Source organism: Silene latifolia, chromosome Y, assembly GCF_048544455.1.
Source record: "Silene latifolia isolate original U9 population chromosome Y, ASM4854445v1, whole genome shotgun sequence".
NCBI lineage: Eukaryota > Viridiplantae > Streptophyta > Magnoliopsida > Caryophyllales > Caryophyllaceae > Silene > Silene latifolia.
Genome location: NC_133538.1, coordinates 401,537,673 through 401,562,490, shown reverse-complemented (window position 1 = coordinate 401,562,490; position 24,818 = coordinate 401,537,673). Strand labels below are relative to the sequence as shown.

Genomic DNA, 24,818 nt, shown 5'->3' with positions numbered 1-24,818 from the left:
CCAATCCAATTAATACAAATCACCACAAAGGAAAACATTTCCAATCATATGAGAGTTATAAAATAATTCAACCTTTTAATTATAAGTGACCAAACGAAATCCACACATGTCAAATTGCGAAATAGAATCAAAAATCAAATTTCATCTCATATATGACACATAAAGAATATGTTTGCCTTCTTAAAATTGATCTTAAGAAGGCATATGACTCAGTCAACTGGCAGTTCCTTAGTCAGATGCTGGATGCTCTTTGTTTCCCTGCTCATTTCAAGAAGCTTCTTATGGAATGTGTGACAAGTGCATCCTATTCTTTGGTCCTTAATGGTGATACTTTTGGTTTTTTCCCTGGTAGAAAAGGGCTCAGGCAGGGAGATCCCCTTTCTCCTCTTTTGTTCACCATTGCTATGGAGTACCTTACTAGGATCCTTAATTTTACTACTGAGGTCTTGCCATTTAATCATCATTCTCTGTGTAGGAGATTAAAGCTGTCTCATTTAATGTTTGCTGACGATCTCCTTATGTTCTCTAGAGGGGATACTAAGTCTGTGATGCTGCTGCTGAGGTCCTTTGCTTCATTCTCTAGTGCTTCTGGACTGGAGATGAATAATGAGAAGTCTAGTATTTATTTCAATGGAGTTCATGGGTCTCTCAAGCAGGACCTTATAGCTAAGTCAGGGTGTGTAGAAGGACATCTTCCCTTTAAGTACTTGGGGGTTCCCATTGCAGCTGGTAGGTTGGGGAAGAAAGATTGTAGGATTCTGGTGGAGAAAATTGTTGAACGCATCAGAATGTTTGGAGCCAGGAAAGTGTCTTATGCTGGCAGACTCATCTTGGTTAAGTCTGTCCTTACCTCCTTGTTCTCTTATTGGGCTAACATTTTCCTGATTCCTAAAGGGGTTTTGAAGCAAATTGATAATATTTGTCGCAATTACTTATGGGATGGCACTAGTGAGTATATGAGAGTTCCTTTGGTTGGTTGGGATCATGTATGCATTCCAAAGAGTGAGGGTGGCCTGGGTATTCGAAATAGTGTTCACTGGAATTTGGCTACAATTGGGAAACTTGTGTGGTGGATTTCTGACAAGCCGGATGACTTATGGGTGAAGTGGGTTCATCAAATTTATATCAAAAATGATTCTGGTCCGATCATGTTCCTAAATGTCACATGAGTGGCAACTGGAAGGCGATATGTAAGACCAGGGATCTGTTTTGACTTGGCTATTCTCATGGTACTTGGCTTGCTGACCTCAAAGGGTACTCTGTTAAATCTGGGTATGATTGGATTAGGCTTAAGGAGACTAAAGTGGGGTGGTCTAAGTTGGTTTGGAATAATGCTGCAATTCCTAAGCATTGTTTTATTAACTGGCTTATTATGAGGAATGCTCTTAACACTAAAGTGAAGCTGCATAGGATTGGACTGATTTCTGATGACCTGTGCTGCATTTGTCAAGTGAGTTCAGAGACTGTAGCCCATCTGTTCCAGCATTGTCCGTACGTGCTGAAGCTGCAAGAGATGGCCTGTGACTGGCTAAAGATTCCAAAACCTCAGGGGAATTCTCTTATCTGGATTGGCAGGAGAAATTGGTCACAGGTGCAAAAGGACGTTTGCTTAGCAGTATTTCTGACTGTTCATTACATGGTGTGGCAGCAGCGAAACTCTGCCAGATTAGAAGGTGCTGTGGTACGACCTACTGTTGTGTTTACTCATTGTCAAAACCTGATGAAAATCAGACTTAGATGTCAATTAAGTAAGGTTGTAAGGGCTAGTGATAGGGATTGGATCAATTGTATTCTGAACTAAATTATGTTGTATCTTGTATCCTTGGTTTGAGCTTAATGAGATTACTTACATTTCACCAAAAAAAAAACTGTTCTTATGAAATCCACATCAAGTTTCCCTCCATTCATTTCAAAAACGCTGACTATAACCTTACCTGATGTTTATTTGTTTTGAAACTCTTTAAGGAAAATACTTTTCATAAACAAATGAACCACTATCTAACCATCAAGAATAAGATGACACATTTATTAAACATGATTTAAAACAAACTGAGGCCAATAAATTACATGTCTTTATTATCCTTGCTAACCAGATTTTGTATTTTAAACACTTTTATCAATTTATGGCCAGTTTGGTCGCAAAACACGCAAAACAAATAGGTAAGTCCAATAGTAATACTAGATTGTTTATTACTCTTAACCACATTACCCTTAGAAGTATGACATGGACTATACTTTTGATAGAGACCAAGTTTGTGCTAAGGGTTAGACTTGTTCTTTTGGAACTTATTCTCTTTAGTGTTCTTGTATAAATGTTACCTGACCTCCCCTTTGAAAATAATTGCTTAATGAATAAGTTCACAACTTCTTACTTTATCTCCTTTTCTTTTTCAATACTCACCCATATACGATAAGTCCATGACAGTCCATGTATCAGTTTGGGGCACTAAGCTATTTTGAAGTGACTCTTTTCCGGGAAGAGAATTAAGAATTTAACCGACAAGGAACAATCTCAACAACGGGTACTTTGTCTTTAGTAAGATGATATGATATGCACTTCATTACTACTAATCACATCATACATGATTTAAATTAATAAGGCAGTCCATTAATTCCTTTAAATTCCCAGACATCGAATTCTTCAATATCAACATACACAATTTATGTACCAATTCCCACCTATAAAGGTGATAGTCATTTTAAGCTTGAGTACTCTCATGTACGAGTGCAAGAGGTTTGTGCCCAGTTAAGTCGATATATACATATATTAATCAAATAAACCAATGGCCAACTTACCATCACTTTCCACTTAACAAAAGTATTCTCATTTATATTCTTAATAGCATAAATTTCATTGCTCAAAGAAAATTTGTTGACTAAAACAACAGATCAAGGCCACTATTAGCATGATATGAGTATAATTTCTTTATAACTTTACACAAGAATATGCTAGGGGAGTCGCAATGTTCTCACAGGAATTCATATTATATTTTATGCATTCACCTTTGGGCAGAATACACAAAACACAATAACTATCTCCAACAGGAATCATATTATACCTTATGCATTCCCCTTTGGGCAGAATACACAAGACATAATAACTACCTCCAAGTAAATAGACAAGGAAATTTCTCAAAAATAAATCACCTTTGGGCAGATAAATTTCCAAGAAATCAAATTATTACACTTGTATTTACTCAACCACTTACTTAAATTAACTTATACAACTTCCCCTTTTGGGCAGGAAATTATAGAAACTAATTCAAGAAGCACAAACATTCCGGAATCCTTACGAATTATTTTAACTATTAGTAGATAACCCGCTTTGGCCAAACTAACCACCGCCAGATAACATATTTCACCGGAACAATACCCATATACTTACATACATGCTATTTCCAGTTTTGAACTTTGTCAATATTAGATGAGCTTCATGTTATTTGTCATTAAGCATTCGTTTTCATGATTAAATTTATTGCGGGTCAAAGTACATACGTACATCACTCATTAAAATCTAATAACAAAGTGTAAAGTCACGGCTTAACTTCATTGTACATTGCTATATTTTTCTTTACTGAGAACAAAAATTATATGATAAACTGACCCGAAGAAGGGAGAAAAAGAGTGACATTATTAGAGAGTCACCAGCATAAACACAAATAGAAAATTTAATCAATCATTAAAAAATAAAAAACAGAAAAAAAAAACGAAACCCAATTAAGTCAAATTGTGTTCCACGCAACAAAGGGAATTACAATTGTGTTCCACGCAACAAAAGGAATTACAAGACAAACTCCACCGACAAGTTTCAAAGCAACCGACAATGATTCAAGCCATATTTCATACTAAGTGCATATGCTCCGTAATTTATACGTACAGTACTTAATAACAATGGGTTTCTTATTAAACTTATAACCACGATGATCGGATACCCCAATTAACATTAACTATACCGATCAAACGAAAAAATAATAATAATAAACCCTAGTACAATTCTACTCTGATACCACATGTAAGATAAATTATAAGGATCATTGTATAAGACATATACCTTTAATAAGCAAATCAGATCGTGCCTCTGGAGCGTATAATAATAATAAGTAATAAGATGATTAGTATACTAGGATCTTCTCCTCCTCTTCTAGGTTTTCCTTATGTTGACAATCAATGGGCGATATCAACCCAATAACCTATTTATATAGGTTAGAGGTATTCAGACATGGGGAAGAGGCAAACAGCATAATAGAATCGTATTTGGGCCCCATCAGCCGCCCATCAGTATAATAAATAGGCCTCTACACTTATCAAGCACTCATCACACTACGCGCTTAACCATACCGATCGGCATGACATAAGCCAAATGGATCATATAACTTAAGCGCTTTTTCTGGTCACATTCAACCCGTTTTCATAAATAAGAAAACCGACTAATGGAAGTCCAAATCCAACACATGGTTCTCTTCTTGTGTCAATTATTCTTAGCGATCCAGAATTGAAGAAACTATGGCTCAGCGAAGTCAAGGTATGCAATTACTTACCTTAAAGTTCTGATCTTTGTATTTTGGAATAAGTTTTCGAGTTGTACCGAAAGTTGGAAGGGTGCATGACAGGGTCATATTTGGAGGTTGTACACAAAGATAGCCTGCACTTGTGGATTGTTTTAACAGTCCTTCTCATTATAGAAGGCCACTATCCGTCTATATATGTAGCGGATAAGTGGCTAATGCCTCAAAATATTAAAGTGGGAGGGCAAGCGAGTGGGGATCCATTTTAAGCACAACCCACTATCCGTCTATAGCTATAGACGGATAGTGGCCGTCTCAAAATATTAAAGTGGGAGGGCAAGTGGGGTATCCATTTCCCACCCACTTGCACAACCCACTTTCATTTGTGAGATGAACACTATTTGTCTATAGTTATAAACGGATATAGTCCGTCTATAATAAGAATTTGTGTTGTTTTAAATGTCAATTTGAACAAAAGAGAACCAATATCAACCGTTCTCAAATGTGAAGTCCACTATCAAACTTTAATTGTCTATGCAATCGTGTCATCTATGCAACACCTCCTCATTCATGCTTAAATAGTAGACCCAGTGGCTCTCGTCACATTTTTATCAGTCAATGAACTTACGCCTAACAATTTGCTGTAATTGTTGCTAGTATTAATTGAATGCACTATCTAGAGCCTAGACCATGGTTAAAAAAGTACCCACCTGTGGCTACGGAGAGGGGGGTTGTATGTATTAATTCAATTCTCTCTATTCGTAATGGCAGCATATAAAAAGATATTCAAACACCAGACCATGGTCTTGCTGTAACAAAAATATTAGTAACCGTCATCTTCACATGTTTATTTCTTCTTGTAAACATGCTGAAATCACATCGCCTTTTTATTTTGCATTGCACTTTTGTTTGTTATCCGTACTTTTTTCTTTGACGGAGTCAATTGAATTAAATTAATAAATTAACCTCAGGGAATGGCTGAACGCATTATTGGAGTGAGATCGGCATTACGTGAAAACCTTGAGAAGTTGGGGTCACCATTGTCATGGGAACATATTATTAGAATATGACAATATTCTCTGTATTCTTTATATTAGGCACATAATATTGATTTGTTATTAGTTAGCTTATTAGGTGATTGACTCCCTTTAATTAGTGTTGACCACCATGATATTAGGCATAAATCATGGGATTGTATAAGCTAACCTAGGTAAGTCTCTTTTTATATATTCTCTGAATTGGGATTGGAAATACTCAAGGATTGAACACTTTTATGGTATCAGTGTCCAACCCCGAATCTCTTCTCTTCCGCCTGCATTTTTTTTCTTTCTCATTCTTCCCTCTTATCACCATGACAAATGACACACAAAAATCCACTCCTTTCCACCCTGCATACTCGGTTTCAAATATCAAGAATTTTGTCCCCATCATCCTTGAAAACGAGAACGTGCATTTTACATCATGGGCCGAGCTCTTTCTCAATACCGCTCGTGCCTTTGATGTCCTTGGTCATATTGCACCACCCAAAGATGCCGTCCTCACGAAAGATGTCCACTGGGATCGACTCGATGTCATTGTCAAACAATGGATCTACAGTACCATCTCTCTTGACCTCCTTCACACTATTCTCGAACCCGGGGTATCGGCTCAAAAAGCTTGGGATCGTCTCACTGATATTTTCAATGACAACAAGAATTCCCGCGTCGTGATGTTGGAACAACAATTCACCAATATCCATATGGATAATTACCCAAATGTGTCGTCATATTGTCAAGCACTCAAGATGATCGCAGATCAGTTAGCCAATGTTGGGGCGCCCGTTTCTGAAACGCGTCTTGTTCTCCAACTCGTTACTCACTTGTCTTATGGCTACGATGGAGTCGCCACTATCATCCAGCAAAGCGACCCTCTGCCTCCATTCTACAAGGCTCGCTCCATGCTCACCCTCGAAGAAACTCGTCGCGCCAAATCTACTGATTCTGCCATGGTCGTGTCGTCGGTCGATGCTCGCTCTAACAATACTAATAATAGTAATTACAAGGGCAAAGGTAAACAGAGAGGCAATTATCGAGGAAAGGGCAACGATGGTGGCGGCTCTCACAACAGCTACAACCAAAACAAAGGCAGTGGCTCTCGGTCTGGAAATCAGCAGCCTAATTCGACCCCATCTTCATGGACATGGGTCCCTATCTCTCCATGGAAGGCCCAGCCATAACAGGGGTGGCCCGTGCCACCGTGCCCTTACCCCACCACCGGCTGGACTCCACCCAATTCTGGTTCACCAGGGATCCTTGGTCCACGGCCACAACAAGCCTTTATGGTTTAGCGAATGCTCCTGGAATGGTGCAAGGAGCACTTGTTCCCACTGACATCGCTGCTGTGATGCAATCTCTCACGCTTCAACAACCGGATGACAATCTTTATATGGACACCGGGGCGTCCTCGCACATGATGTCCAATAACGGTAATCTCTCGTCTTATTCTTCTTTGAGTAATACACGTCATATTGTAGTCGGTAATGGTCGTCTGATTCTAATAGTTGGTCGTGGTGCTATGTCCCTCCCTTATCCCCATAACTCCCTGCTTCTTAAAAATGTTCTCCACGTCACATATATTATCAAAAATCTCGTGTCCGTTCGAAAATTTACATTTGATAATAGTGTCTCTGTTGAGTTTGATCCTTTTGGCTTTACTGTGAAGGATCTTAAGACGGGGATGCCGATTTTGAGAAGCCATAGCACGGGTGATCTCTACCCTCTGCTTTCATCATCACCAACCGACTCCACAACCCATCAAGCCTTCACGGCTGTCCCATCTAGTATTTGGCACGGTCGCCTCGGTCATCCCGGTTCACATATTTTTAATTCTCTTTGCAAGAATAAGGCTATCTCATGTAGCCCAATGAAACGATTATTTGTTTGTCACTCATGTCAATTAGGGAAGCATATTAAGCTTTCGTTTCATCCGTCTTTGTCACATACTATGTGTCCTTTTGATATTTTGCATTCTGATTTATGGACATCTCCAATTCCGAGTACATTAGGCCATCGTTACTATATTTTGTTTATTGATGACTTCACAAATTTCTTATGGACCTACCCCATTACCAATAAATCAAATGCTTATAATATTTTCTCCACATTTTATAACATGGTCAAGACAAAATTTAATCGTCCCATAAAATCTCTCCAATGTGATAATGGCCGCGAATACGACAACTCCTCGTTCCATAAATTTTTTGCTAGTCAAAGTATGCTTTTCCGGTTTTCTTGTCCCCACACATCGCCACAAAACGGTAAGGCCGAGCTTAAAATCCGTACCATAAATAATACAATCCGTACCCTTCTCATTCACGCTCACATGCCCCCCACCATGTGGCACCATGCTCTTGCTATGGCCACCTATATTCATAACATTCTACCTAGCAAAGCCAACCTTTATGACTCCCCTACCTCTAGCTTGTATGGTCGTGTTCCCGCCTACTCACACCTACGCACCTTCGGGTGTCTCTACTATCCTCACATACCCCCTCCACCATTCACAAATTAGCTCCCCGTGTGTTTTTATCGGATACCCGTCTAACCATCGCGGTTATAAATGCTTGGACTTGGCCACTCGGAAAATCTTTATTGCCCGACATGTGACATTTGACGAATCAATCTTTCCTTTTGTGAAAACTTATTCCCCTACTCCCTCATCTTATGATTTCTTATCCACGGACCCAACCCCCTACATGGCGTCTCATATCCACGACTCGATAGCCACACTCGAGTCCTTGGATAATGAACCCAGGACAGCAACATCCACACCCGTGTCCAACTCTCCCCTGCCATATACAAAGAGACTTACCTAGGTTAGCTTATACAATCCCATGATTTATGCCTAATATCATGGTGGTCAACACTAATTAAGGGGAGTCAATCACTTAATAAGCTAACTAATAACAAATCGATATTATGTGCCTAATATAAAGGATACAGAGAATATTGTCATATTCTAATACATATCACAAAACAGGTGCAGTAACAAAAAAATATAATTGCAGTAATATCGTTGATTATGTTTGTGAATTTTCCCCTCTGCTTATATCCTAACCCTCACTAATTCATCGTTTCTCAAATAGATTGGTATGTTCTGCTATAGTGGGTTATCACCAGAGCAAGTAGATCGTCTTACTCGTGAATACCATATATACTTGACCAGAAATGGTCGAATCAGGTAACAAAGCTTGATAAACTAAGATATATGGGAAGAGTTAATTATATTTCTTGATGAATGAATGAATACAATAGGCAGGCTATAAATACAAGAATACGGTAGCCCCTTGCACAAGACTCAACTTTCCTAATCATAATACTATTCTATAATATGGTAATTGTAATACACACAAACTATATCCTCAAATAATACGGAATACGGAAATATTATTCTAACACTCCCCCTCAAGTTGAAGCACTCGGCTCACTGATGCCCAACTTGAACCGTAAGTACTCGAAGGCGTCTCCACCCAATGCCTTAGTAAATAAATCTGCAATTTGCTCCTTACTCCGAATATGAGATGTTGAAATGGTGCGAGCAAGCAAATGAGTACGAATGAAGTGACAATCTATTTCTATGTGCTTCGTACGATCGTGAAACACCGAATTTTTTGCAATATGAAGGGCCGCTTAATTATCACAAAACATCGTCTTGGGATCGTCATGACTAACGCCCAATGATGCTAAAAAAGATTTGAGCCATAGTAACTCACTAGTCAACGTGGCCATTGCTCTATACTATGCCTCTGCCGATGACTTAGCCACTGTATTCTGCTTTCTCGTCTTCCACGAGATGGGTGTGTTGCCCAACGACACATAATAACCTGATAGTGAACGCCTACTAACCGGACATCTTGCCTAGTCCGAGTCCGAATAGCCATACAAGCGTAAATCCGAGTCACCACGTATAACAGTTCCTTTTCCTGGACTTCCTTTTATATATCGAACGACTCGCAGGGCTGCTTCCAAATGTTCTTTGCGAGGTTCATGTACAAATTGACTCAAAATATGAACGGCATAAACCAAGTCCGGTCTTGTGATACTGAGATACACTAGACGGCCAACTAACCTTCGATATCGCGATGGATATTTCAGAATATATCCTTCAGCTAATGCAAGACGATGGTTCTGTTGCATTGGCGTGGTAATCAGTTTGGATCCTTCTATTCCTGCTTCTGCAATAATTTTCATGGCATATTTACGTTGATTTAAAAATAAACCTTTCGAACCCATGGCCACTTCAATACCGAGGAAGTACTTTAGTCTGCCCAAATTCGTGATACCAAATTTCTTATTTAAGAATGCTTTGAGACGGTCACAAGCTGCAACATCATTACTAACAATGATCATATCATCAACGTAAATAAGAACGCCAAGAAATAAATCTCCTTCTGTATATGTGAACAAGGAGTAGTCGGCTAAGGATTGCACCAAGCCATAACCGGTCAAAGACTGAGTTAATTTAGCAAACCAGTTTCGTAAAGCCTGCTTCAACCCATATAACCCATATATCGACTTCTGCAATTTACAAACTTTATTAAGACCCTCCGCCTTAAAACCTTGGGGTAATTTCATATAAACTTCCTCTTCCAAATCCCCATGTAGAAAGGCGTTGTTCACATCTAGCTGATCAATGACCCATTTTTTAGCGACTGCTACAGCTAACAAGCAACGAACACTCGTCATCTTCGCTACGGGGGCAAAAGTTTCATGGTAATTGTAACACCCCCTCATACCAAGGTGCCTTACCAGGACCACCTTACCATGAAAGTGTGTTACCATCTCGGTTGCCCGAGGTTAGTACACATCAAAAGCGTCTGAACTGAGCGCATTTATTAAAATACTGTAAAGCATAAAGTTTACAACATCCCAAATCCAAATACTGGTTTAACAAAATACAATCTCCAAAGTTTAACAATAAAAGAAATCCAATCTAAGACTCAGACGGTGATGCTATGACTGGTGATGGCGATACTCCCCAGACAGTTCCCAAGCTCACACTAGCAATACCTGTCAAGCCTGCTCACCATCCCCGAATGGATCACCGCCGATTCCACAAACAACACGGGGTAAGTATTACTCAAACATTAAGACAAACAAACGGAGAAATCCACTGATCATCGCCAATTCCCATTACTCTATTCTCACACAGTAACCGACTACACACTGAAGTGTGTAGCCCTGCCAGATTACCCATCGCAACAGGTAATCCTCGCCGCCAATGGGTGACCGCAGCCGATCCCACCTAGTCCAGCTCCTCAACGAGCGACAACCATCCCTGTCCCTTAATGTGCACATCCCCTCCCGTGGCGGGTTCCACGGAGGGCGGACTAGGGTGTGAAGCCACTCCCGCAAGTGACTCCACCACAATCACAAACACAAGATACCACAGCCATCTCAACACCCTTACACCATCATCGTCACAACAATCTCCATACTCCGATGATCAACAGATAACAATAATCACAACAACATGTCTTACAATAACAGTAAACTGAGTAGGAAACCCTACCTTAGAAATCAACAGTGGGAATGAACTTGCACACTCAAAAAGGCTCCTCTACGAAGTCTTCTCCTATACCATAATCATATCACACAATTACACATTGCACAACCCCCATATTCCCAATTCCGTAATTACAGTAACCCCAACGAATACAAACAACATAGAATAAAACTTACCAACATTAGGATGAGGAATTGTACGTAAGGACTCCGAAGGTTTCGCAAACAACAAAGCAGTGGGATGATTAGGGAGTGATTAGGGAGAGATTAGGGTTAACGTAAAATGATGAAGTAGAAATGATGTTTTGAAAACTGACGCGGGATATGAAATAAATCTTAAACGCTCCCTAATCAAACCGTCAAATAATACTCGCCAGACCGAATACTCGGTCGAGTAAAGTTATACTCAGCCGAGTATCCTCTACTCGGTCGAGTATTCACTATACTCGGCCGAGTATTCATCGGCAGAACCAAAACAACTCATAACAACAGCACTACTCGGCCGAGTAGGCTCTACTCGGTCGAGTAGTCACCAAAGAAAATCCGTAGTGTTACAATCTTCCCCCCTTAAAAAGAACTTCGTCCCGAAGTTCATACTCTACTATAAAACAAAGCACAACACTACAGCACAAGACTATACTAACCACATATAACAACACCAAGGAACTAAACAAGTCACCACAAAACAACAAACAAAACAAAACACAACCGCGACCATCTCCTACCCCTCTAAAAAGACAACGGTTACGTCCCCGTAACCAAACATACCTGATAAAAAAGGTGAGGAAAACGTTCTCGCATAGCTTCCTCGGGTTCCCATGTGGCTTCCTCCACATTATGATTAGACCAAAGGACCTTGAGTAAGACCGTCTCACCATTCCGGGTCTTACGAACCTTGCGATCAAGAATCTCTTTAGGAATCTCGGCGTAGGACAAGGATTCATCAAGCTCGATGTTCTCCATCTCAAGGATATGCGACGGATCGCTCACATACTTCCGAAGTTGAGATACATGAAAAACATTGTGTACTATATCCAAAGCTGGTGGTAACGCTAACCTGTAGGCCACCTCGCCAACACGGTCCAAAATCTCGTAAGGACCTATAAACTTTTGGCTTAGCTTACCCTTTTTCCCGAACCTCATAACACCTCGCATAGGTGACACTTTTAAAAGAACCTTGTCACCTACCATAAACTCAATGTCCTTGCGGTGCAAGTCAGCGTAGCTCTTCTGACGATCTTGAGCTGCTCTCATCTTTTGCCGAATTAATTGGATCTGCTCCACCATATCTTGAACCAACTATGGCCCTAAAACCACCGTCTCAGAACTATCATCCCAACAAACTGGACTTTGGCATTTCCAGCCATACAAAGCTTCAAAAGGTGCCATCCCAATGCTTGTATGATAACTGTTATTGTATGAAAACTCGATCAAATCAAGCCTGTCTTCCCAACTGCCCCCAAAGTCCATAACACATGCCCTCAGCATGTCCTCTAAGGTCTTGATGGTCCGTTCTGTCTGACCATCGGTTGCCGGATGAAAGGCTGTACTGATCCTTAAAGTTGTACCCATCAACTCTTGCAGCTCTTGCCAAAACTTGGATATGAACCTCGCATCACGATCAGAAACGATATCTTTAGGTATACCATGTAACCGAACCACATGCCTCCTGTAACCCAATGCCAGCTGCATCTTAGACCAAGTATCTTTCATGGGGACGAAATGAGCTGACTTGGTTAACCGATCAACAATCACCCAAATCATATTGTTACCTTGTTGTGACCTAGGTAACCCCACAATGAAGTCCATGGAGATCGACTCCCACTTCCACTCAGTCTTGTCAAAGACTGAATCTTACCTTGTGGTCTCCTTTGTTCACCCTTGACCTTTTGACAGGTCAAACATCTGGCCACAAACTCAGCTACATCTCTCTTTATGTTTGGCCACCAAAAAGTCTTCTTAAGGTCTCTATAAAGCTTGTCTCCACCTGGGTGAACTGAATAGGGAGTGCAATGAGCCTCCGTCAAGATCACTCTCCGCAACTCTGCATCCTCAGGAACACACCATCTCCCATCAAAACGAACACTCCCATCTGGATGGATAGAAAACCTGGAAGCCGTTCCACTCTCTACCTTTGACTTCCACTCCTGAATCTTGAGATCAAGCTCTTGCTTACTTTTGTTGTTCTCATACAACTCTGGCTCGATCGTCAAATTCCCGATGGTATCCCCCTGTCGAATCATAAAGATCCCCAAATTAGACATCTCATCCCTCAACTTCAGCAAGGACATAGCTGTACATAGCGAATGAACGCTCTTCCTACTCAATGCATCTGCAACAACATTAGCCTTACCCTCGTGATAGATGATCTCCATATCATAATCTCCAATCAACTCCATCCACCGTCTCTGTCGCATGTTAAGCTCCTTCTGAGTGTAGATGTACTTTAGACTCTTATGATCAGAGAACACCTTAAAAGTTGCTCCATAAAGGTAGTCTGGTAGTGTCTCCAAATCTTAAGAGCGAACACAACTGCACCCAGCTCCAGATCATGAGTAGGGTAGTTCTCCTCATATTGCTTCAGCTGCCTCGAAGCATAGGCTATGACTTTCCCTCCCTGCATCAAAACACAACCAAGACCATTCTTTGAAGCGTCGGTATATACCTCAAAGTTCTCACAACCCTCTGGCAAGGCTAAGATAGGAGCTGTGGTCAACGTTCCTTTAGGGTGTGAAACGCCGTCTCACAACTCTTATCCCAAACAAATCTAACCTCCTTCCTCATCAAAGATGTCATAGGCCGCGCTATGGTAGAGAAATCTTTCACAAATCTTTTGTAGTAGCCTGCAAGGCCTAAAAAACTCCGAATCTCAGCAACATTCTTCGGCGATTCCCACTTGGTAACGGCCTCAATCTTACTAGGATCCACGGATACCCCTTTCTTAGATATTACATGGCCCAGAAAAGCCACCTCCTCTAACCAGAACTCACACTTGGATAGCTTGGCATAAAGCTGATTATCTCTCAAAGTCTGCAAAACTATCCTCAAATGCTCCTCATGCTCTTCCTTAGTCTTAGAATAGACTAAGATATCGTCGATGAAAACAACCACAAATCTATCCAAAAACGGTGTAAAGATCCGATTCATCAAATCCATAAAAGCTGTTGGCGCATTGGTCAACCCAAAAGGCATCACCACGTACTCGTAGTGACCATATCGAGATCGGAACGCTGTTTTAGGAATATCCTCGTCTGCTATCCTCATTTGGTGATACCCCGACCTCGATCAATCTTGGAAAACACACCGCTCCACATAGCTGATCAAACAAGTCATCAATCCTCGGCAACGGATACTTGTTCTTCATAGTGACCCGATTGAGCTCTCGTAATCAATGCACGAGTCTCATACTCCCATCTTTCTTCTTTACAAAAAGAACTGGAGCTCCCCACGGTGACACACTAGGCCTGATATAACCCTTGCCTAGCAACTCATGTATCTGCTTTTGCAACTCTGCCAACTCTTTAGGTGCCATACGGTAAGGTGCTTTAGATATAGGACCCGTTCCCGGTTTAAGCTCCACGCTGAAATCAACATCCCTCTTGGGAGGCAAACTCGGTATCTCCTCAGGAAAAACATCTTCAAACTCTCTCACCATAGATATCTCAGAAGCTGTCGGTGACTCTACTCGATGATCTCTAACATGACAAAGAATCAAGGGACACTTCTTCCTTAAACGTGACTTTAAAGTCATTACGGCTATGAACCTACACTTAGGCTTTACCACAAACCCTCTATAGGACACCCTAACACCCTTAGGACCCTTTAAAGACACTCTCTTTTGTCGACAATCTATCCTGGCATCATACTTACCTAGCCAATCCATCCCGACAATCACCTCGAACCCATCCATAGGAAACTCTAACAGGTCTACTGGTAAATCTACCCCTCCAACTACCATGGATACTCCCTTATACTGACTTGAGACACACACAGACTCCCCTGAAGGTATGAATACATCATCTTTTACAACCTCAAACTTTCCCAAACCCATAGACACAGCATGACTCTTAGACACAAACAAATGTGTAGCCCCAGAATCAAACAAAACAAAGGACGGTACATTATGAACAAGAAAGGTACCGGTAACTACATGAGCATCATCCTGTGCTTCCTGCTTGTCCATCATGAAGAGCTTTCCACTGTTTTTCTGTCCTCCACCCTGAACTGAAGCATTGGAGGTACTTGGCTTGGTTGTCGAATCCTGAGTGACGCTATTGTTCTGGCACTGATAAGATCCACCACCTCCGCGGTTGTAACCGCCCTGGTTGCCCTGTCCACCTCTGTTGCCCCATGAACCTCCCGGTCGGTTACTAGCAAAACTCTGAGTCGGCCCCTGAGAAAAATTCCCTGACCGTGCTCCTGAACCAGTGCCGGGTTTGTAGCTCGTGCATTCCCGTCTTTTGTGGCCTATCCCACCAGAGTTGAAGCAAGTAAGATTGGAGTTGTCACTCACAGCCCGACCCCCATTCTTTCCCCAACCACGAGATCCTCCCGAGAAACCAGCTCCACCAGAAAAAGCCTTAGCATGGTTGAAATTCCCTTTCTTGTTGGTCGGCTGACTGTTTTTTCCACCATCAGCCTTCCTCTTTTCTGCAGCAGTCCTCTCGTCGATCTCTCTTGAGAGATCTCCCATTCTCTCAGCTTGACCCGCTCTCAAGTACACTTCCTTGAGGTCAGTAGCAACCCCGGCACCCCGGCTGGCATACGACTCACGATCTTAGCAGATAAACCCCGCTCAAAACGGAGAGCCAAACCTCTCTGTCCTAACTGCATATCTTCAACATAACGAGATAGCTCCAAAAACCGATGATAGTAATCAGTGACTGTCATCTCCTCGGTCATGGCGAAGGAATCAAAGTCGGATCTCATCTTGTGTCGAATATGCTCCTGCACAAACTGCTCTCTCATAGCACTCTTCAACCCAGACCACGGAATAGCTCCTTCCGCCTGGTAGTACTCTCTAGCATCTTCCTTGACATTTTGCCACCAAACTGCAACCTCACCTCTTAGGTAGTACACTACCTGCTCAACAATCATGTTTTCGGGGCACTTAACCATTTCCATGAGAGCTTCAATCTCACGGTGCCACTTCTCGAGTAGCTTTGGTTCACCTACCCCGTCATATGTGGGAGGGTTGAAGCGAGCAATGATGATGCTGAGTTGAGTTGCATCCATCGACTTCTCGTTCCCCTTTCCTACATTTTTGAGAGCTTCAAGGAGAGCCTCTTGTTGCTCAATCATACGAGCAACCTCATCAAGAGTCATCTCCGAAGCTTGGATATGCGCGGGAGTTCTTTTGGGCGGCATACTGAACTGACAAGAAACGCGGAAATGTAAACACAAAAGCCTACAAATCAAAACGTAGTAACCTCCGCCAAAAGACCACTCGGCCGAGTATACCAACATACTCGGTCGAGTAACGACTACTCGGTCGAGTATCCTAGATACTCGGTCGAGTATTTCGACTCGAGCGAACTTCAAAAACTCAAAAACAACACTCGGTCGAGTAAAACAACACTCGGCCGAGTAGCCACTACTCGGTCGAGTATACCTCTTACTCGGTCGAGTTGTCACAAACGATAGCTACGCTACTCACCGCAAATCAATACTCGATCGAGCTCTTGGTTACTCGGCCGAGTGCTCCCTACTCGGTCGAGTACCGCCCGCTCGGCCGAGTCACAAAATAGACGGTATACAAAGTATAAAGTTCCCCTATCATGGTCACTATTCCCCATGAAAAACGCATAATATTACGAGTTTAAATGCCATGTTATAATCACATCGCATGCAATTCATATATCAAGAACTTTAATGCCACATTAGAATCATATCAAAGATACAATTCATACATATGCTAAATCCAACATGACCAACATTCACAACCCGTCACATCCACCATTCCTCCCATCACAACATTTAGGAACTTCAACACACATACTTTCAACCATCAACTTTTACCAACATGCATCTTCACATACATGTACATACAAAACCTAGCTCTCATCACACTTCCCCATGTTACCGGCTCGAGTTAGTGAGGGCCAATTTTGCGACTCCGGACGTCTCCCGAGTCTTTGCGGTAGCTCCAAACAACTCTCCCCAGGTTCATTTTATTTAGACTCCCTAGGTTCATTATATTCATTTGTTTAGGTGCCGGAATCTTGGCTACGATACCACTTTGTAACACCCCTCATACCAAGGTGCCTTACCAGGACCACCTTACCATGAAAGTGTGTTACCATCTCGGTTGCCCGAGGTTAGTACATATCAAAAGCGTCTGAACTAAGCACATTAATTAAAATCGTAAAGCATAAAGTTTACAACATCCCAAATCCAAATCTTTGGTTTAACAAAATACAATCTCCAAAGTTTAACAATAAAAGAAATCCAATCTAAGACTCAGACGGCGATGCTATGACTGGTGATGGCGATACTCCCCAGACAGTTCCCAAGCTCACACTAGCAATACCTGTCAAGCCTGCTCACCATCCCCGAATGGATCACCGCAGATTCCACAAACAACACGGGGTCAGTATTACTCAAACATTAAGACAAACAAACGGAGAAATCCACTGATCATTGCCAATTCCCATTACTCTATTCTCACACAAGAACCGACTACACATCGAAGTGTGTAGCCCGCCAGCATTACCCATCGCAATGGTAATCCTCGCCGCCGATGGGTGACCGCAGCCGATCCCACCTAGTCCAGCTCCTCAACGAGCGACAACCATCCCTGTCCCTTAATGTGCACATCCCCTCCCGTGGCGGGTTCCACGGAGGGCGAACTAGGGTGTGAAGCCACTCCCGCAAGTGACTCCACCACAATCACAAACACAAGATACCACAGCCATCTCAACACCCTTACACCATCATCGTCACAACAATCTCCATACTCCGATGATCAACAGATAACAATAATCACAACAACATGTCTTACAATAACAGTAAACTGAGTAGGAAACCCTACCTTAGAAATCAACAGTGGGAATGAACTTGCACACTCAGAAAGGCTCCTCTACGAAGTTTTCTCCTATACCATAATCATATCACACAATTACACATTGCACAACCCCCATATTCCCAATTCCGTAATTACAGTAACCCCAACGAATACAAACAACATAGAATAAAACTTACCAACAGTAGGATGAGGAATTGTACGTAAGGACTCCGAAGGTTTCACAAACAACAAAGCAGTGGGATGATTAGGGAGTGATTAGGGAGAGATTAGGGTTAACGTAAAATGATGAAGTAGAAATGATGTTTTGAAAACTGACGCGGGATATAAAATAAATCTTAAACGCTCCCTAATCAAACCGTCAAATAATACTCGCCAGACCGAATACTCGGTCGAGTAAAGTTATACTCGGTCGAGTATCCTCTACTCGGCCGAGTATTCACTATACTCGGCCGAGTATTCATCGGCAGAACCAAAACAACTCATAACAACAGCACTACTCGGCCGAGTAGGCTCTACTCGGTCGAGTAGTCACCAAAGAAAATCCGTAGTGTTACAGTAATCAATTCCTTCCACTTATGTAAAACCTTGTGCCACGAGTCTCGTTTTATATCGCTCAATGGTACCATCAGATTTATACTTCACTTTCTAAATCCATTTGCAACCTATAGGTCGCTTTCCTTTCGGTAAATCGACTATTTTCCAAGTACCATTTATTTCAAGGGCATCAATCTCACGGGCCATGGCCTCTTTCCATTCGTGATGTGCTGCTGCTTCAGCATAATATCGTGGCTCCTCAATGCTGTCTAACTTGGCTAAAAAATTCCCGTGAGATGACGAAAAACAACTAGTATTGACATAATTAATCAAAGGATAACGAGTACCTTTCTTAGCGGAATGCGATGGAGTCGAGTGAGCACGTTGTTGGGGTTTATAATCCTTGTTGACTTGCAGAAATAATCCTTCTTCCAATACGTTGTTATTACGAGCCCCACGACCAACTTTTTCTGCTGCTGCTTCTTCGACCATCATCAAAGCGGGCTGCTCTGTTTCTGTTTCTGTTTCAACAGTGGCTGGCTGCTCCGTTTCTTCACTTTGGGGCTATTCTGGTTCAGCCTTGTTGGTGTCAATAACATCATGAGGTTGTTCACTACTCCCCCTTTCCCCGGAATCCAGTACATCATCATCAATACTGTAATTGAACCTCAAATGGTCGTCTTTATCATCATGAGCTGCCACTTGTTCAACTGGATTTGAAGCCGCCATACCACTGCCATTCTCGTCAATTTCAACAGAAAAGGAAAACACATTCTCATAGAAAATGACATCAAATTCCGTTGTTTTAAATCATACAACTTCCAGCCTTTTTTACCAAATGGATATCCAAGAAACACGCACCGTTTTCCTCGCTCTGCGAATTTGTCTTTTGGCCTATCCTTATTATGCGCGTCACATAAACTGCCAAATACTCGAAGGCTATCAAGACTCGGTTTTTCACCATACAAAACTTCAAATGGAGTTCGGCCTTTTGAGGATTCGGGTTGGTGCTCTATTAATTAAATACGCAGCTGTCAAAACACACTTTTCCCAAAAACGTAATGGAAGTCCAGCCGGAAAACGAAGGGCTTTTGCCTTTTCTAATATATAACGATGTTTTCGTTCTACCCTTCCATTGTGTTGCGGGGTATCGACATTACTAGTTTGGACAAGCATCCCATGTTCAGCATAAAATTCTTTCATTGGTCCCGATAAAAACTTCGTACCATTGTCAGTCTGTATTATTTTTACTTCTTTTCCAAATTGAGTACGAGTCATTTTACAGAAAATTTTAATCAAATTGTCAACCTCTCCTTTGTCCTTCATAAGATATACCCATACCGCCCTACTACAATCGTCTACAATAGTGAGGAAATAATGTGCTCCTGATAGACTAATTGTTCGATATGACCCCCATATATCACAATGTAATAAGGCAAACAAAACATTATTGATTTTATTATTAAGCGGAAAAATTGATCGTGTTTGTTTTGTACGATAACAGGAATCACAATAAGAATCAGAATTCCAAACTAAATTATTCCCAACTAAAGGAGAAAATAAAGGTAGGGTACTCTTAGAAGGATGTCCGAGCCTTCGATGCCAAAGTCGGACTATATTAGGAACCTTTGTACTAGCTGCTACTTCTTCTTTGCTTGTCTTTAGATAATAAACCCTGTCTCTGTGCTCACCCTGTCCAATTTGCATCCTCGTAGATCGGTTCTAAATATCATAATGATCAGGAAAAAAATGTCAAAAAACAGTTATTTTCATCAATTAATTGTTGTACCAAAATTAAATCACAAGTTAAATTCGGGAGATATAATACGTCCTTTAACACCAAATTATTTGTTATAATGACTCGTCCATGTTCTTGCGCAACAATGTGAGACCCATTCGGCAAGCCTACCCTTGTCGGTTCGCCTTTCCATACACTTGTAAGTAGATTTTGATTACAGGTCATGTGGTGAGAAGCACCACTATCAAATAACCACGCAGCTAAATAAGGAGTCATACCTTTTTCCTTCGTAGTACCTTCGGGTTTACCATTTAAAAGATGTCGAACTCGTTTAATTTCCTGTGCCGTGAGGTTAAGTTGTTGAGAAGATTCAGCTTTACCTGTGGCAGCAGCATTAGCCGTCTGATTGGCTCGCCCATAACCACGGCCTCCACGAACACCACGACGCCCACGGCCACGCCCCTCGAAGGATACCCATGCTTCTCATAACATGTTTCTTCAGTATGATAAAATTTGTTACAATGGTTACACTGAGGAGGTTTATAATCAGTCAAAGTATCAGTCGTAGGTGGTGGGCTAGTACCTCGTCCAACTCCATTGTTATGCTGTACCGCCATTGCCGTGTCATTCTGCTGCTCTTCCTTTATTCTTGTTACAGCTGTGTGCCTTTCCTCACGGAGAACAAGAGCATAAGCTTGACTTAAAGATGTAATTGTGTCATCCATTAATAAATTGGTGCGAAGATGACAATAAAGAACCGAGTCCAATCCCATAAGAAATTGATGAACTCGTTCTTCTTCGCATTCCTTTGCCAAAGCTGCGGCAGCACCACAAGTGCATTGAGGAATGCGACTATGGCTTGCCAATTCGTCCCAAATCGTCTCTAATTGAGTATAGTACTCAACCACAGAAAGTCGCCCTTGTTTGCAATTATTTAGATTGTTCTTCAATTGATGGACTCGTGGTACGTTGCCGGTAGAGTAACGCTCCTTCAATTCGTCCCATATTTCCTTGACAGAGACAGTGAATGTGATGAAGAGATGAAGCTTTGGGTCAATTACATTCCGAAGCCATGCCTTGACCATGGTGTTGCATTGACGCCATGCGACGGACTGTAAATCATCCTCACTGCTCGAGGTTGTGGGTGGCTTCTTCACGGTGCCATCAACGAGTCCTAGTTTATTCTTTGCATCCAGCCCATTGTGTACAACATCGGCCCAAATGTCATAATTCTCACCATTAAAGATTGTCTGAGTCAACATGAGACTCAGACTATCGGAGGGATGAAGGTATAGCAGAGAAGAGATGGGAATGGTCTCGGGCGTCTTCTCGCCGTTACCTTTGCCGCCATCAGTTTTAGGTTGTGTCATTATGTGTGAAAATAAAATTAATCAGGATCTTTCCTGCTCAGATACCATGATAAACTAAGATATATGGGAAGAGTTAATTGTATTTCTTGATGAATGAATGAATACAATAGGCAGGCTATAAATACAAGAATACGGTAACCCCTTGCACAAGACTCGACTTTCCTAATCGTAATACAACTCTATAATATGGTAATTGTAATACACACAAACAATATCCTCAAATAATATGGAATACGGAAATAATATTCTAACAAAGCTACACACCTTGGTGCTGCCATTGATCTATGTTAATTCGATTCTTTATATTACGTTGCATACTTTGTCTGGCTCTACACACTTCATTATATGCAAAGGATACGAGTACAACCACAACCACAACTTTCCCCGCTGCCTCAATGGCTCTGGACCCTAATAGGTTAGGGATTTAGATTTATACATTGTCATCCATATCTTGTTTTAAATAAGAGGTGGTTTAATAATTAATATGACCAAGAATGGATTCTGATTTTGTCGGTAGTTGCACGTTCTCTCTCTGATGTATCACTTTTATATACGCTTTTATAACTCCTTTTATGTTGATTTATATACCGTTTCGTGCCTATTATATCATTTATATTCCTTTTATAGTGAATTTTCGATACTGCCACTGCTTTATGTTTTAATGCAGAAATGACGCATTACGAGGTGAATCGAGTTAAGATGAGCATTGCGGTTATGGCATAGTGGAATACACAAAGCTTGGCACGAGAAACGAGGAGACTTGAAGACGAGAAGAGAAGTAAAGAAGAAATCAAGCTGGGAATTCTGGTTCCTCGATCGAGTAGAAAGTGGGCGCGATCGAGGAACCTCCTTGATAGACTTATTTCCGTATTTTCCTAAAACACGTCTTGTTTGTATTATATATTCTAAAATCGTAGGGTTTATGTTTTGACGCTTTTTATTACTTTTAGACGGCTAGAAACATATTTTGGATTCGTACTTTGTTCTTAATCTTTCCTTGCTAATTATTAAGGTACTAATCATTCTTCATTAATTAATCATTCAAGTTTATGTTTTTTATTGATTGTTATTATTACATTTCTTTAATTATGCTATCATCCATCTTTATTGTTGTTAAATTCAATATGAGTAGCTAAATTCTTCATCTAGGATGAAGGGGATCTAGGTTGATTAGAAAGGGGAATAATAATTGATTGCTAGTAATATCACATGAATTATCGTTTGATTGTTGTTCTTATTCTAATTAATTGATTTAGGCATGAATTGATAATTAATGTAGCGAATTAATACTTTCACCGACAGGGTTAGAGTTAATATAGGTTGCGATAATCAAATAGATTATGTTTAATATTAGCGATTGTATGTTAGACTTGATCTAAAGGACATAACAGAATTAATCAATCCTGTGACCTTAGATAATTTGATTGAACTAGAAATTAATTAAGAAACCTCATATAATTGACCTAGTGAACCAGAATCCTAGACTCTTTAATATTATTGTTATACATCATTTAATTACGTGCTATTAGTTGGTAGAAAACAAACAAATTAAAACCCCCAGAAATTGTTATGTTTAAGACACTTTAAATATTAGCAAACTGATTATTACCGTCTCCCTGTGGATTCGATACCTGCCTTACCACTAGCTATTTTGTTAGTACTGAGATAAATTTATTTTGATATTGGTGATACGACTTTAGCCTTATCAAATTTGGCGCCGTTGCCGGGGAGAGTCGTGTTTTCAATCTCTACGGTGTGACTCTTGCGGAGTACGGGCAGTTTAGTACGGAGTATGGTGCTCTAGGTCGACCCTTTTTACAATCCCATTCGTCCTCACCAGCCTACCAGTGTATTTTGATATGGCTAAAGTCGTATCACCAAATCAAAATAAAACTATCTCAAAACTAACAATAATAGCTAGTGGTAAGACAGGTATCGAATCCACAGGGAGGCGGTAATAGTCAGTCTGTAAATATTTAAATTGTCTGAAGGTAACCGTTTTCTTGGGGGTTTGTTTTGTTTGTTCTCTAACCAACTAATTGCGAGTAATTAAAAAGGTTTAAAACAATGATAATAAAAGTCTAGGATTTCCGGTTCACTAGGTCAATTATATGGGGTCTCTTAATCAATTGCTAGATCTATCAAGTTATCTAAGGTTACAAGATCGGTTGATTCTATTTATGCCCTTTAGATCGATTCTAACATGCGATCGCTATAATTAGATACAATCTATTTGATTATCGCAGCCTATATTAATTTTAACCCTGTCGGTGAAAGCATTAATTCGCTACACTAATTAACAACTCAGGCCTAAGTTAATTAACTAGAAGAAGAACAACAATCAAACGATAACTTATACGATTTCTCTAGCAATTAATCAATTTCCCTCTTTCTAATTAACCTAGATCCACTTCATCCTAGATGAGGGATTTAGCTACTCATGACTAAAGCAACAACAACAATAATGATAATTGAAGACATGATTGAAAACATGAAACAAGAACAATAATTGAATAACATAAACTTGAATGAATAATTATTGAAGAAAGATTAATACCGTAGCAACAAGGAAGGATTAAAGCTAGAGAGTATTCAGCCGTTCTAAGCAAAATAAAGCGTACCCTTATAATAACGTACGAGTTTAGAATTTATAATACAAAATAACTGTTTTAGGAAAATCCGGAAATAAATCTGCCAGAGAGGTTCCTTGATCGAGCTTGGGTGGACTCGATCGAGGACGATTACTCGATCGAGCCTCAGGGGACTCGATCGAGGAACCAGCTTCACAGACTGATTTCTTCGTTTCTTCACTTCTAGCCTTCATGCTACCTCGTTCCTCGTGCCATGCTCCGTGTATTCCACTATGCCATCTCCGCTATGCTCATCTTAGCTTGATTATCCTCGTAATGCGTCATTTCTGCGTTAAAACATAAAGTAGCGGCAGTATCGACTATTCATTGAAATAAGGCATATAAACGATATAAAGACACGAAAACGGTATATAAAATGGTATAAAAGGAGTTATAAAAGTATATATAAAAGTGATACATCAAACTCCCCCAAACCAAACCTTTGCTTGTCCTCAAGTAAAGCAATCAAACCAAA

General features: G+C 40.8%; 1 protein-coding gene and 1 pseudogene across 1 annotated transcript; one reads left to right on the top strand and one right to left on the bottom strand.

Moving 5' to 3' along the window:
• Positions 1–24,818, top strand: part of LOC141632201 (aspartate aminotransferase, mitochondrial-like) — a 134,191-nt pseudogene that overhangs the window by 31,446 nt on the left and 77,927 nt on the right.
• Positions 11,792–12,334, bottom strand: LOC141634285 (uncharacterized). Its single transcript, XM_074446511.1, has one exon. It carries the CDS (start codon positions 12,332–12,334, stop codon positions 11,792–11,794), a length of 543 nt encoding a protein of 180 aa, XP_074302612.1.

What these genes read in the sequence shown, in the direction of transcription:
- LOC141634285 (XM_074446511.1), bottom strand. Translation starts at nt 12,334, where the DNA reads ATGGTGGAGCAGATCCAATTAATTCGGCAAAAGATGAGAGCAGCTCAA.